At 44.8% G+C, this 15,780-nt stretch overlaps 1 protein-coding gene across 1 annotated transcript in view; it reads right to left on the bottom strand.

Annotated features, from left to right (window-relative positions):
- Nucleotides 1-15,780, bottom strand: part of pdia5 (protein disulfide isomerase family A, member 5) — a 370,444-nt gene that overhangs the window by 99,588 nt on the left and 255,076 nt on the right. Inside the window, exons 8-9 of the mRNA XM_055638787.1 lie at nucleotides 8,991-9,051; nucleotides 1,439-1,506 (exon numbers count right to left, since the gene is read on the bottom strand). Coding sequence (XP_055494762.1) covers nucleotides 1,439-1,506; nucleotides 8,991-9,051 — 129 coding nt within the window. The remainder of the gene's footprint in view (nucleotides 1-1,438; nucleotides 1,507-8,990; nucleotides 9,052-15,780) is intronic.

Here is a 15,780-nt window from a genome sequence, read left to right as displayed (position 1 = left end):
TTTAGGTCCGTGCTGACTGGGTGGGCCGAAGGGCCTGTTTTGCGCTGTATCTCTAAACTAAACTAAGTCTTATGATGTTTTTTGGTAGCATCATCGTGAGTACCAGGTCCAATTCTTAATTGTTTTATCTCTGCTCGCTAATCACCAATGATCCAGCCACAGTGAAAGAATGATGGTCTCTGGTCTGCAGGGAACTTGGGGGGTAAAGAATACTGGGGCTGTTAGCAATACAGTGTGCTTTGAATACACCTGTATGTGCACGCACGTGCAAATGTTTAGATAATATTTTAAAAAGTCCAGCAGAACCCATTGTCAAAAGACAAGTGAATGATTTGAGATGCAAAGAACCGCAGATACTGGTTCACAAAAAAAAAGAGGCAAATTGCTGGAGTAACCCAGCAGTTCAGGCAGCATCCGTGCAGAATATGGATAGGTGACGTTTCGGGTTGGAACCACAAGAAATGCTGCCTGATCTGCTGAGTTGCTCCAGCACCATGTGCTTTTGAATGATTTGAAACAAGGGTGTATGTAGAGACAAAACTGTGCGTGAATGAGCAAGTCTGTGTACTGTACCTCCACGCATCTCCTGACGAGTTTCCGCATAGTAGGCTGCTCTGGAAGTTAGATGGAATGGGATCCAAGGAGAGATAGGTAACTGGATCAGAATGGATTGATGGAAGGAAGCAGAGGGTGGTGGTGGAAAGTTGTTTTTCGGACTGGAGGGCCGTGACTAGTGGTGTTGCCTCAGGGCTCGGCGCTGGGCCCATTTATATCAATGATTTGGATGAGAACATGCAAGACATGATTAGCAAATTTGCAGATGACACTAAAGTGGGTGGTATTGTAAAAAGTGAAGATGGTTGTCAGAAATTGTAGCAGGATCTTAATCGGGCAGCTGGGCTGAGGAATGGTTGGTGGAATTTAATACAGAGAAGTGCGAGGTGTTGAAGTTTGGGAAATCTGACAAGGACAGATATCAAAGATATCATTACCGTAGATTTTATTTAATTTTAAGGCAGCACAGTGGCGCAGCAGTAGAGATGCTGCCTAATAGCGCCAGAGTGCCTGCATTACAGCACCAGAAACTCAGGGTTCAATCGTGACTCTGAACGCTGTCTGTACGGAGTTTGTACGTTGTCCCTGTGACCGTGTGGGTTTTCTCCGGGTGCTCCGGTTTCCTCCCACACTCTAAAGACGTACAGGCTTGTAGATTAATTTGCTTCAGTAAAATATTGTGAATCGTCCCTAGTGTGTGTAGGATAGTGCTGGTGTATGAGGTGATCGTTGGTCGGCGTGGAGTCAGAGGGCGGGCCGGCCATTTTCTGCGCTGTATCTCCAAAGTCTAACTCAGGACTGAACCCTTGATGTAATGGAATGATGTACCAAGAGAACAACGACGTTGCCTTTATTAGCAGGCCAATGAAACTGCGATACTTACATAGGCGCCCTTCATCTGTGTGGCAGCTTGCTCAAAGGCTGGCATCATCCGCTTGCACACCCCACACCCTGATCCCGGAGGTCAAGAGGCCAGGTCAAAGGCCACAGCAGAACAACAAACAGAGGAGAGACAGAGACAAACAGTGGGCTAAACAGTGGATCAACGACAGCTCTGACAATATCATTTAACCAGATGTAACTCCAAAGACATCACAGCACAATGAGCGCCAGTTCATCTTCTGAATCTATTCCTTCTAATATGTTTTCCCAGATCCCTCTTGATTATCTTTTTTTTTCCAGATAGGGGGGCGACACGGTGGCGCAGATGGTAGAGCTAATGCCTTACAGCACCAGAGACCCGGGTTCTATCCTGACTAGGGGTGCTGTCTGTACAGAGGTTATACATTCACCTCGTGACCTGCATGGGCTTTCTTCAAGATCTTTGGTTTCCTCACACTCTAAATATGTACAGGTTTGTAGGCTAATAGCCTTTGTGTAATTTTTGTTTTTAAACTGTCCCTAGTGTGTGTAGGATAGTGTTAGTGTGCGGGGATCGCTGGTTGGTGCGGACCTGGTGTATTCCACGCTGTATCTCGAAACTAAACTAAACTAAAAATGAAAGTTATATGAACAATGCAACTTTAACCAAGGGATGATGGGAGGGGGTGGGGGGTAAAATAAAAAAAGCCTTTTGACTTAGTGCAGAGATGATTAAAAGAATACTTAAATCAGACAATCAAAATGTTTAGTGTAGAAAGGAACTGCAGAAGTTGGTTTGCGCTGAAGATAGACAGATAGGATGTGGAGAGGATGTTTCCACTAGTGGGAGAGTCTAGGACCAGAGGCCACAGACTCAGAATAAAAGGATGCACCTTTTGAGAAAGGAGATGAGGAGGAATTTCTTTAGTCAGTGGGTGGTGAATCTGTGGAATTCATTGTCACAGAATGCCGTGGAGGCCAAGTCAATGGCAATTTTTAAGATAGACACAAAATACTGGAGTAACTCAGCGGGTGAGGCAGCATCTATGGAGAGAAGGGATAGGCGACGTTTCGGGTCGAAACCCTTCTTCAGACCGAATTGGATATTTTTAAGACGCACATTGACAGATTCTTGATTAGTACGGGTGTCAGGGGTTATGGGGAGAAGGCAGAAGAATGGGGTTGAGAGAGAAAGGTAGATCAGCCATGATTGAATGGCGGAGTAGACTTGATGGGCCGAATGGCCTAATTCTTCTCCTATAACTTCTGACCTGATGAACAAAGTGCTGGGGTAACTCAGTGGGACTGGCAGCATGGAGTTGCAGGGACGGAGAGTGCACTGACAGGTGTATCGGTAGCCCGAGGGCACAAAACTAACAATAATTGGCAGAAAAAATAAATTAGTGAGGAAATTAGAAATACATTCCAAGTGCAGGATTCATGTACATGTGTTGGTTGAAGGTTAGCATTGACTCAGTGGGCCAAAGTGCCAGCTTATGTGCTGTATCGCTCAAACAAACAAAAAAAAACGATTTCAGAGGGAACTTAAAAAAAACCCACACAATTGAAAGAATCATTGAAATCCTTCGAGATATGGAGTAGGTGGATGGACTGAGATGTCCATCAACGTGTTGCCGCAGGCACAATGGACACAATAGCCTTCCATGTTGCAGGTCACCTCACCTAGATCCCCATTCAAAAGGCTGAAGAGTTATGATTTCCTAACCTGTAATTTTGAAAAACTCTGCCAAATTCCTCCCCTCAATTATCTTCAAACCCTTTTTAAAAAAAAATCCCAATTTAATATTTTTCACAATCTTTTATTGGTGGAATGACATATCATTTTAGTTTAGACCGTTGCCTTCCCAGGGATCTATTATTCCTTCCGAACAAGGTGTTGTATTATATTCACCGTTTTATAGTTCCTTTTCCTTTTTCATCATCATGGTTAAAAGGCGCGAAATTCGCAGTCTCTCTCTTCAATTATCACCACAACTATTTTCAGTACTCCCTTCTCAAAACTTACATCGATCGATATCTACCACCCATACGCCAAAATTGCCAGTCGTCCTGCACTATAATTCTCGATGACGCATTCAATTTGCTTTGCTCTGCAGAAGCTGCAATATTTTGTGTAGATATCCTATATTTGGTCTTTCTGTAGCTCCGTGGACTCTCTCTCAGGGTTAAGTCTTGTGCTCCGGATAAGATGCGATCAGCAAAGTTGAGTATTTTTCCCCGGGAAGCAAACGTCACCGGTGGAGTTGAACTTGCTCATGATTTACCACATCATGCAGAGTATAAATCACCATCCCACCCTCACTCAGCAACAGGGCACAGTCAACCAACAGCCTGCTAGCGATGATCGAGAGCCAAGCCTGGAAATGTTAACCTCTTTAGTCGTCAGATGCTATTTATCTTTGTGCAGTTCCAACCTCCTGCTTTTATTGGAAAGCGTCTGGAGCATTTGTCCCGTTGTTCGTTTCAGTCAGTGATGTTCACTCGATCAACATGGAGTGCTGCATTAAACTAGTGACGAGTGAGATATGAGCGATTTGCTAATCCATTACGTGTTGCAATCTGTTTAAATGTTGGGTGCAAGAGGAATACAAATTGGGGCGGCACGGTGGCGCAGGGGTAGAGTTGCTGCTCACAGCACCAGGGACCCCGGCTCGAACCTGTCTCAGGCGTTGCCTATACGGAGTTTGTACGTTCTCCCCGTGACCTGCGTGGGGTTTCTCCGTTCTCCCCGTGACCTGCGTGGATCTTCGGTTCCCTCCCACATTCCAAAGACGTCCAGGTTTGTAGGTTAATTGGTTTGGTATAAATGTAAATTGTCCCTAGTGTGTGTAGGGTAGTGTTATGGGGCTGTCCCACTTTCACAACCTAATTCACGACCTCTGCCGAGTTTGCCCTTGACTCATACTCGCAGCATGGACGTCACGATACAATACAATACGGGTTTATTCGTCACATTGCACATACAGTGCAAGTGAAATATGCCGTATGAGGTCGTGGGTAGGTCGTAGCAGGTCGTGATGCTAGTCATAGGTACTCGTGGCATCAAGTAGCTCGCGGCATTTTTCTAGCCCGATGAAAAATGTCCACGAGTAAAAAAGGTTGTGAATTAGGTCGTGAAAGTGGGACGGGCCCTTTAATGTGCGGGGATCGCTGGTCGGCGTGGACTCGGTGGGCCGGTTTCCGCGCTGAAACCAAAGGTTCCAAACCTCAGCTGCCATTTGGTGTAGACCCTCTACAGCTCTGCCCTCATCAACCTCTTTGGTCAAATCATCAAAAAAAAAACTCAATCATATCGTGTGGGTTCTTTCCGTAAACAGGGAGGAGCAAGAAAGACCGCGAGGAAGCTGTACAACCCCACGTCAAAGAATTAAAGAATTGTTGTCATTTCCCAATTCCAGTACTTCAAATCTTGGCAGTACTTATTCAATAAACATAAGAGCTAAGCAGGTTATTTCAGCTTTAAGAACAATAAGCACACACACACACACACACGCACACACACGCACAAAAGAACCGACAGCTGTTCCAATATGACAATAAGCCACAAAGCAACAAACACTGACTGAGCAACAGAAGGCCGAGAGGAATCTTGCTGCTACATAATCATCAGGGGTTGCAACTGAGAAAATGGTGCAAACGCGGCGAGAATAGCAAGGAGCGTCTCTCTTCATCCGACTCGTCCAACAATCTCCTTTTTCACTCCTGCTCTCTGCTGGGGATTCGCGTTTCGCAGGAAGGGAGGTTTCTGCACCACCACCCTTTGCCTAACCCCAGGGACGTGGCCATGTGCCCATCCTTTAGTCAACGTTGGTGAATCTGCGGAATTCTTTACCACAGAAGGCTATGGAGGCCAAGTCAGTGGATACGTTTAAGGCAGAGATTGATAGATTCTTGATTAGTACGAGTGCGAGGGGTTATGGGGAGAAGGCAGGGGAATGGGGTTAGGAGGCAGAGATAGATCAGCCATGATCTATCTATTTGTACAGGATACTGAGTTGGAGGCCAGTTCATTGGCTATATTTAAGAGGGAGTTAGATGTGGCCCTTGTGGCTAAAGGGATCTGGGGTATGGAGAGAAGGCAGGTACAGGATACTGAGTTGGATGATCAGCCATGATCATATTGAATCGCGGTGCAGGCTCGAAGGGCCGAATGGCCTACTCCTGCATCTATTTGCTATGTTTCTATGATTGAATGTCGGAGTAGATTTGATGGGCCAAATGGCCTAATACTACACCTAGCACTTATGATCCCATACTTTGACTAAGGATGAATCATGGCCACACTCAAGTAGATTTAGTTTAGTTTATTGTCACATGTACAGGTGAAAGGTACAGTGAAAGCTTTTGTTGCATGCTATCCAGTCAGCAGAAAGACAATAAATGATTACCATCGAGCCATTTACAGTGCACAGATACTCGATAAGGGAATAACATTTAGTGCAAGGTAAAGCCAGTCAAGTCCGATCAAGGATCGTCTGAGCGTCACCAATGAGGTAGATGGGAGTTCAGCAATGCTCTTTAGTTGTGGTAGGATGGTTCAGTTGCCTGATAACAGCTTGGAAGAATCTGTCCCTGAATCTGGAGGTGTGACACTTCTATACCTGGGGAGAAGGAGTGGCCAGGGTGCGACTCGTCCTTGATTATGCTGCTGGCCTTGCCAAGGCAGCGTGAGGTGCCATGGGAGTCAATGGAAGGGAGGTTGGTTTGTGTGACGGTCTGGGCTGTGTCCACAATTTAGTTCCTCAAGTGGGTTTTCTAAGAGGCTCGGTGGCACGGCTGCTTGAGCTAAGATAGACACATGGTGTGTTCTGACTTGAGATTCGAGTGCTTGCTTGATACAGCTGAACTCTCACATTGATAGTGTATCTAACCTTCGTCCACACCTCTCTGCAATCTTTGCAGCTCTTATGAATTTTTAAATATGTTTTTTGACAGTGAGTGGTTCCAGTTAAATATTCAGCAAACCCAGTTTCCTGTGGCAATGATCAATCCCCCACTTGCTCCGTAACTCAGTGGGTCAGGCAGAATCTCTGGAGAAGAGAGATGGGCGACATTTCGGGTTGGGACCCTTTTTCAGTCCCGATCCGAAACGTCACACATTCTTTTTTCTCCAGTGATTTTGTCTGACCCACGGAGTTGCTCCAGAACTTTGTGAGTCTATCGTCGGTATAAACCAGCATCTGTAGTTTCTACACACCCTACAGCGGCAGAGACCCAGGTTCGATCCTGACCTTGGTGTGCTGTCTGTGTGGAGTTTGCACGTTCTCCCTGTGACCGAGTGGGTTAGGAACATAGAAACATAGAAATTAGGTGCAGAAGTAGGCCATTCGGCCCTTCGAGCCTGCACCGCCATTCAGTATGATCATGGCTGATCATCCAACTCAGTACCCTGTACCTGCCTTCTCTCCATACCCCCAGATCCCTTTAGCCACAAGGGCCACATCTAACTCCCTCTTAAATATAGCCAATGAACTGGCCTCAACTAACTTCTGTGGCAGAGAATTCCAGAGATTCACCACTCTCTGTGTGAAAAATGTTTTCCTCATCTCAGTCCTAAAAGATTTCCCCCTTATCCTTAAACTGTCACCCCTTGTTCTGGATTGTCTCTAGGCGCCCTGATTTCCTCCCACATCTCAAAGATTCGGGTTTGTAGGTTAATTGGCCTCTGTAAATTGGCCTCTAGTGTGCAGGGAGCGGATGGGAAAGTGGGATAACTTGTGTGAAAGGGCGACAAAATAGTTGAGTACTGACTCGAAACGTCACCTATCCATGTTCTCCAGAGATGTTGGCATGGTCTTGGTGGGCCGAAAAGCCTGCACAGTAGAGGTGTACAGTAGAGAGCATACTGACTGGTTGCATCATGGCCTGGTTCGGCAACTTGAACGTTCAGGAGCGGAAAAGACTACAAAAAGGTGTGATCAATGCCCAGTCCATCACCGGCTCTGACCTCCCCACCATCGAAGGGATCTATCGAAGTCGCTGCCTCATCAGAGACCCACACCAATCTGGCCACACACTCATTTCACCATTGCCATCGGGAAGAAGGTACAGGAGCCTGAAAACTGTATTGTCCAGGTTAAGGAACAGTTTCTTCCCTACAGCCATCAGGCTATTAAACACTACAACAAATAAGCTCTGAGCTACAACTACCACAGACGTTTATCACTATTGCACTATATTTTTTTATTTATTGAGTATGAGCTTTTTTTTCTCCCGTTATGTACTATGTTTAAATATTCTGTGTTAAGCAAATAAGAATTTCACTGTCCATCTGGGACATATGATAATAAAACACTATTGACGCTTGCTTTCACCTTTCATCTATCTATCTATCTATCTACCCACCCATCATAGAGTCATGCAGCACATAAACAGGCCCTTCGGCCCACTCTGTCCATGCTGACCTCAAATACCCATCTATATGAAAAACATTTACCGAACATGGCGTGTAGCCCCTTCTGCCTTGAGATTCAAGTGCTTGCTCGAAGCTCTATACATCTGAGAGTTCAGTTGTGGCTGACTTATTTCTTAGAGCAGTGCCAAACTATTCTCTTGCTCATTGGTGACCCATAGTCTATCCTTGTTCAGACTTTACCTTTACCTCCCTTCACTGGCTCCCAGTGCACTTTCGAGTTCATTTTAAAATTCTTTTATTTGTTTTTAAATCATTGAATGGCCTCGCCCCGCCTTACCTCTCTGAGCTGCTCCACCTATATGCTCCTCGGTGCCTCAGGTCAGCGGATCAGCTGCTCCTTGAGGTACCAAGGTCTAAGCGGAAGCTCAGAGGGGATAAAGCCTTTTCTGTTGCTGCCCCCGCACTCTGGAACACCTTGCCGCTGCAGATCAGACAGGCCCCTTCACTGTCCATCTTTAAATCCTCCCTAAAAACTCACTTTTATTCACTGGCTTTCGACACTGGCTGAGACTTTGTTCCTGTTTTAGTGCTTTTAATGTCTTTTTATTTTTTACTGTTTTTATAGTCCTGTCGTCTTAATGGTTTTAGTAGTTTGTAATAACTTTTTGTTGACTTCCCATGTACAGCACTTTGTGGTAACTGATGTTGTCTAAAAGCGCTTTATAAATAAAGTTATTATTATTATTATTATTATTATTTACTGGCTTTACCTTGCAGTAAATGTCATTCCCTTATCATGTACACTGCAAATGGATAGATTGTAATCATGTATTGTCTTTCCGCTGACTGGATAGCAGGCAACAAAAGCTTCCCACTCTCCCTCAGTACAGGTGACACCGTAATCCCATTTACCAAACCTGGCGTGCAGCCTCTTCTGCCTTGAGAATCAAGTGCTTGCTTGAGACTGTCAATGTGAGAGTTCAGCGGTGGCTAATCTGCGTCTACACCTCTCTACAATCCTTGCAGCTCTTGTGGATTTTTAAGAATGTTGTCCGTTCATCATTCAGCAGGCCCGGTGGCGCCTGTGGCCACAGATCAATCCTTCGCTTGCCCAGTTGTGGGGCCTGTACATAGAGTGCACGCATTCAATACAACCGACAGGTTTAGGACATGGATGGATACACATAAGGTAACTTACATGGAGCATAGAACATCATGAGCATTGGCCGCTCTTCCTTCTTTGTTAATTTCCTGAATTCCTGAGGAAAAGGAAACCCAAAATAAAGAGAGAGTCAAGACTTGTTACAAAAACAGATAATAATCTGAATACTTCAGCAAAGTGCTGAGAGTCCATGTTCATAATCGACAGACGCGATAGTGGCGTTTAAGAAGCTTTTAGCCAGGCACATGGATATGCAGGGAATGGAAGGATCATCGTGATTATAAAATCATAAGTGATAGGAGCAGAATTAGGCCATTCGGCCCACCAAGCCTACTCTGCCCTACTCCATCACTTAGTTCAGAGATACAGCGTGGAAACTGTCCCCTTCGGCCCACCGAGTCTGCACCGACCAGCGATCCCCGCACATTAACACGATCCTACCCACACTGGGGACAATTTACACTTACACCAAGCCCAGTAACCTACAAACCTGTACGTCTGTGGAGTGTGGGAACAAACCGAAGATCTCGGACAAAACCCACGTGGTCATGGGGAGGATGTACAAACTCCGCACAGACAGCACCCGCTGTCAGGATCGAACCCAGGTGTCTGATGCTGCAAGCGCTGTGAGGCAGCAAATCTACCGCTGCCCCACCGTGACTGCCCAGCACGGCAGGATTCGTGTAAGTGATGATTGACAGACTCAATGGGCCGAAGGGGCCTGGTTCATTGCTGTATCTCTGTGACTGAGGATGCAAAAGATCCCTTGGTACCACAATATCTGAACAACAGCAGGAGGGTGCTGGCATTGCTGATCTACTCTCCTTGAATACCATTGAAATAGATTGCATTGTCATTTCTTACAGCGCTGCTTATGGGACCATGCTATGTGCAATTTGGCTGCCGCATTTGGCTGCAGTAAATTGTGATTACACTTCACAAAGTAATTCAATCGCCTTTGCTCCTCTTTAGTGTGTCCTGGGGTGGTAAAGGCATTCTATGGAGAAAAAAAAGCAAGCAAATTCCCTCTTTATTTGGGGACAAAATAAACACTGCTCTTCAAAAAGGTTTCCACATTTATTACACCCTGCAACCAGAAAGGTTTATACGAGATGGTTTTTTTTCCCCTGAATGATTCAATGGATGCCTTGTGTTTAAAATGAGCAATTGACTTCACTGTCGCGATATACTGCCTGTGTTTCGCCCCAGCTCTCTCCATTAGCATGGATAAGGCGTTCCAACTTTACAAGCAGCCTGTACGTTGGGACAAGCGTTTGGCTCTATGGGCTCCCTGACGGAGATGTCTCTCCCGGCAGGGAGATTAGTACTGAGTCATTAGTGATTACTGAGTGATTAGTCATCAATCAGAAGGGTTTCGGCCCGAAACGTTGCCTATTTCCTTTGCTCCACAGATGCTGCTGTACCCACTGAGTTTCTCCAGCACTTTTGTCTACCAGGGAGATTAGTACGGGTATCAGAGGTTATGGGGAGAAGGCAGGAGAATTGGAGACATAGATCAGCCATGATTGAATGGCGTAGTAGACTTGATGGGCCCCTTGTCAAATTATACTCCTATCCCTTATGACCCCCTGATGTAGTTGTCTCCAGGGACCCCTGATGGAGACGGCTCCATGGGCCCCCCTGATGGAGATGGCTCTACTGGCCCCCTGATTGAGATGGCTCTACTGGCCTCCTGATGGAGATGGCTCTACTGGCCACCTGATGGAGATGGTTTTACTAGCCTCCTGATGGAGACGTAGCTCGTGGCCTCCTATTGGAGATGTCTATCCGGGCCCCTGACGGAGATGGATTTGCGGCTTTGCTTGCTGCTGTGATGCTAAAGGTGACTGTTCTTGGCACAAAGTGCAATTTTGCTACATCAAACCCAGGAACACTAGCTTCTCGTTAACATGTCAATGTCCATTTTGCAAATCCTATCTGGACACCCCACCCATCTGGACCAGCAGCAGTGTCCTCTGTACAAACTGCAGGTCAGATGCTGGTTTACACCAAAGATAGACACAAAATGCTGGAGTAACTCAGCGGGACAGGCAGCATCTCTGGCGAGAAGGAATGTGTGATGTTTCGGGTCAAGACTGAAGAAGGGTCTCAAACCATAACGTCACCCATTCCTTCTATCCAGAGGTGTTGCCTGTGCCGCTGAGTTGCTCCAGCATTTTGTGTCTGTCTTCAATTGCTTTGCAAACCTTGACTGCAGTAAAACCTAAGGTGTCATTCTTAGCTAGAGACAGGCTCGGCCGAGCGTTATTATTAAGAATGGCAAAACTAAATTTATAAATGCTTCTGAACTTGGTCCTGAACTTAAAGAAAGGTAACTTTGAGGGTATGAGACATGAATTGGCCAAGATAGACTGGCAATAGATTCTTAATGGGTTGACGGTGGATATGCAATGGAAGGCCTTTAAAGACTGCATGGATGAACTACAACAATTGTTCATCTCAGTTTGGCAAAAAATAAATCAGGGAAGGTAGTGCATCCATGGATAACAAGGGAAAGCAGGGATAGTATCAAAACAAAAGATGAAGCGTACAAATTAGCCAGAAAAAGCAGCCTACCAGAGGACTGGGAGAAATTCAGAGTCCAGCAGAGGAGGACAAAGGGCTTAATAAGGAAAGGGAAAATAGATTATGAAAGAAAACTGGCAGGGAACATAAAAACTGACTGCAAAAGCTTTTATAGATATGTGAAGAGAAAAAGATTAGTTAAAACAAATGTAGGTCCCTTGCAGTCAGAAACAGGTGAATTGATCATGCGGAACAAGGACATGGCAGACCAATTGAATAACTACTTGGTTCTGTCTTCACTAAGGAATACATAAATAATCTGCCGGAAATAGCAGGGGACCGGGGGTCAAGTGAGATGGAGGAAATGAGTGAAATCCAGGTTGGCCGGGAAGTGGTGTTAGGTAAATTGAGTGGATTAAAGGCCGATAAATCCCCAGGGCCAGATAGGCTGCATCCCAGAGTACTTAAGGAAGTAGCCCCAAAATAGTGGATGCATTAGTGATAATTTTTCAAAACTCTTTAGATTCTGGAGTAGTTCCTGAGGATTAGAGGGTAGCTAATAACCATATAACAATTACAGCACGGAAACAGGCCATCTCGGCCATTCTAGTCCGCGTTATTCTCCACTAGTCCCAACTGCACTCAGTAACCCTCCATTCCTTTCCCTCATATAACTATCCATTTATTTCTAAATGATAAAATCGAACCTGAATCCACCACCACTTACTCATTCCACACAGCTCAGTGGTAAAAAGTTCCCCCACGTACCCCTAAACTTCTCCCTTAATTCTAGTCACGTCCTCTTGTTTCATCACTCTCAGCGGGAAAAGCTTATCCACGTCAACTCTGTCTATCCCTCTCAACATTTTAAAGACCTCTATCAGGTCCCCCCTTAACCTTCTGCGCTCCAGAGAATAAAGACCTAACTTATTCAACCTTTCTCTGTAACGTAGTTGCTGAAACCCAGGCAACATTCTAGAAAATCTCCTCTGTACTCTCTCTATATTGTTGACATCCTTCCTATAATTAGGCGACCAAAATTGTACACCATACTCCAGAATTGGCCTCACCAATGCCTTGTACAATTTTAACATTACATCCCAACTTCTATACTCAATGTTCTGATTTATAAAGGCCAGCACACCAAAAGCTTTCTTTACCACCCTATCTACATGAGATTCCACCTTCAGGGAACTGTGCACAGTTATTCCCAGATACCTCTGTTCAACTGCATTCTTCAATTCCCTACCATTTACCATGTATGTCCTATTTTGATTTGTCCTGCCAAGATGTAGCACCTGTTATCAGCATTAAACTCCATCTGCCATCTTTCAGCCCACTCTTCCAACTGGCATAAATCTCTCAGTAGACTTTGAAAATCTACTTAATTATCCACAACACCACCTATCTTAGTATCATCTGCATACTTACTTCCAATTTACCACACCATCATCCAGATCATTGATGTACATGACAAACAACAGTGGACCCAACACAGATCCCTGTGGTACCCCACTAGTCACTGGCCTCCAAACTGACAAACAACCATCCACCATTACTCTCTGGCATCTCCCATTCAGCCACTGTTGAATCCATCTTGCTACTCCACCATTAATACCCAACAATTGAACCTTCTTAACCAACCTTCCATGAGGAACCTTATCAAAGGCCTTACTGAAGTCCATATATACAACATCCACTGCTTTACCCTCATCAATTTCCCTAGTAACCTCTTCAAAAAATTCAAGAAGATTAGTCAAACATGACCTTCCAGGCACAAATCCATGTTGACTGTTCCTAATCAGACCCTGTTTATCCAGATGCTTATATATATTGTCTCTAAGTATCCTTTCCATTAATTTGCCCACCACTGACGTCAAACTAACAGGTCTATAATTGCTAGGTTTACTCTTAGAACCCTTTTTAAACAATGGAACAACATGCGCAGTACGCCAATCCTCCGGCACTATTCCCGTTTCTAATGACATTTGAAATATTTCTGTCATAGCCCCTGCTATTTCTACACTAACTTCCCTCAATGTCCTAGGGAATATCCTGTCAGGACCTGGAGACCTATCCACTTTTATATTCCTCAAAAGTGTCAGTACTTCCTCTTCTTTGAATCTCATAGTTTCCATAGCTACTCTACTTGTTTCCCTTACCTCACATAATTCAATATCCTTCTCCTTGGTGAATACTGACAAAAAGAAATTGTTCAATATCTCCCCCATCTCTTTTGGCTCTGCAGATAGCTGTCCACTCTGACTCTCTAATGGACCAATTTTATCCCTCGTTATCCTTTTGCTATTAATATAGCTGTAGAAACCCTTTGGATTTACTTTCACCTTACTTGCCAAAGCAACCTCATATCTTCTTTTAGCTTTTCTAATTTCTTTCTTAAGATTATTGTTACATTCTTTATACTCCTCAAGCACCTCATTTACTCCATGCTGCCTATAATTATTGTAGATCTCTCTCTTTTTCCGAACCAAGTGTCCAATTTCCCTTGAAAACCATGGCTCTTTCCAATTTTTACTATTTCCTTTCAACCGAACAGGGACATAAAGATTCTGTACTCTTAAAATTTCACCTTTAAATGTCCTCCATTTCTCTTCCACATCTTTCCCATAAAACAAAATGTCCCAATTTACTCCTTTTAAATCCTTTCGCATCTCCTCAAAGTTAGCCTTTCCCCAATCAAAAATCTCAACCCTAGGTCCAGTTCTGACCCTCTCCATAATTATATTGAAACTAATGATATTGTGATCACTGGACCCGAACTGTTCCCCAACGCATACCTCTGCCACCTGACCCGTCTCATTTCCTAACAGGAGGTCCAGCACCGCCCCTTCTCTAGTAGGTACCTCTATGTATTGCTGCAAAAAACGATCCTGCACACATTTTACAAACTCCAAACCATCCAGCCCATTTACAGAATGTGTTTCCCAGTCTATGTGTGGAAAATTGAAATCTCCCACAATCACTACCTTGTGCTTACTACTAATATCTGCGATCTCGATCTCTACATATTTGCTTTTCCAATTCTCGCTCCCCATTTGGCGGTCTATAATACACCCCTATGTGTTGCTACCCCTTTCCCATTTCTCAGTTCCACCCAAATAGCCTCCCTAGACGAGCCCTCTAATCTATCCTGCCAAAGCACTGCTGTAATATCTTCCCTGATAAGCAATGCAACACCTCCACCTCTTGCCCCTCCAATTCTATCACACCTGAAGCAATGAAATCCTGGAATATTTAGTTTCCAATCACAGCCCTCCTGCAACCATGTTTCACTGATCGCCACAACATCATACTTCCAGGTGTCAATCCAGGCTCTAAGTTCATCCACCTTTCTTACAATGCTCCTAGCTTTAAAATATACACATTTAAGAAACCCACCCTCTCTTATTCTCTGTTTATTGTCTTTTTCTTCTTTCTCCCCTACATTTTGGGTCAGAGTGCTACCCTTCTCTGCCTCCTGCCTCACACACTGACTGCTAGCTTTCCCAATTTGAGTCCCTCCCCCCAACCGTTCTAGTTTAAAGTCTCCCCAGTAGCCTTTGCAAATCTCCCCGCCAGGATATTGGTCCCCCTCGAGTTCAAGTGCAACCCGTCCTTTCTGTACAGGTCGCACCTTCCCCAAAAGAGGTCCCAATGATCCAGAAACTTGAATCCATACCCACTGCACCAGTCCCTCATCCACACATTTATCCTCCACCTCGCTCCATTCCTACTCTCGCTGTCGCGTGGCACAGGCAGTAATCCTGAGATTGGTACCTTTGCAGTCCTTCTCCTTAACTACCTAATGTAACCCCACTTTTTAAAAAGGGAGGGAGAGAGAAAACAGGGAATTACAGACCAGTTAGTCTAACGTCGGTAGTGGGGAAACTGCTAGAATCAGTTATTAAAGATGGGACAGCAGCACATTTGAACAAGTGGTGAAATCATTGGACAAAGTCAGCATGGATTTATGAAAGGTAAATCATGTCTGACGAATCTTATAAATTTTTTCGAGGATGTAACTAGTAGAGTGGATAAGGGAGAACCAGTGGATGTGTTATATCTGGACTTTCAGAAGGCTTTCGACAAGGTCCCACATAAGAGATTAGTATACAAACTTAAAGCACACGGTATTGGGGGTTCAGTATTGATGTGGATAGAGAACTGATTGGCAGGCAGGAAGCAAAGAGTAGGGGTAAACGGGTCCTTTTCACAATGGCAGGCAGTGACTAGTGGTGTACCGCAAGGCTCAGTGCTGGGACCACAGCTATTTACAATCTATATTACTAAAAGTCTGTTC

This window comes from Leucoraja erinacea, chromosome 7 (assembly GCF_028641065.1).
Source record: "Leucoraja erinacea ecotype New England chromosome 7, Leri_hhj_1, whole genome shotgun sequence".
NCBI lineage: Eukaryota > Metazoa > Chordata > Chondrichthyes > Rajiformes > Rajidae > Leucoraja > Leucoraja erinaceus.
This window is presented reverse-complemented; position numbering and strand designations above follow the sequence as displayed.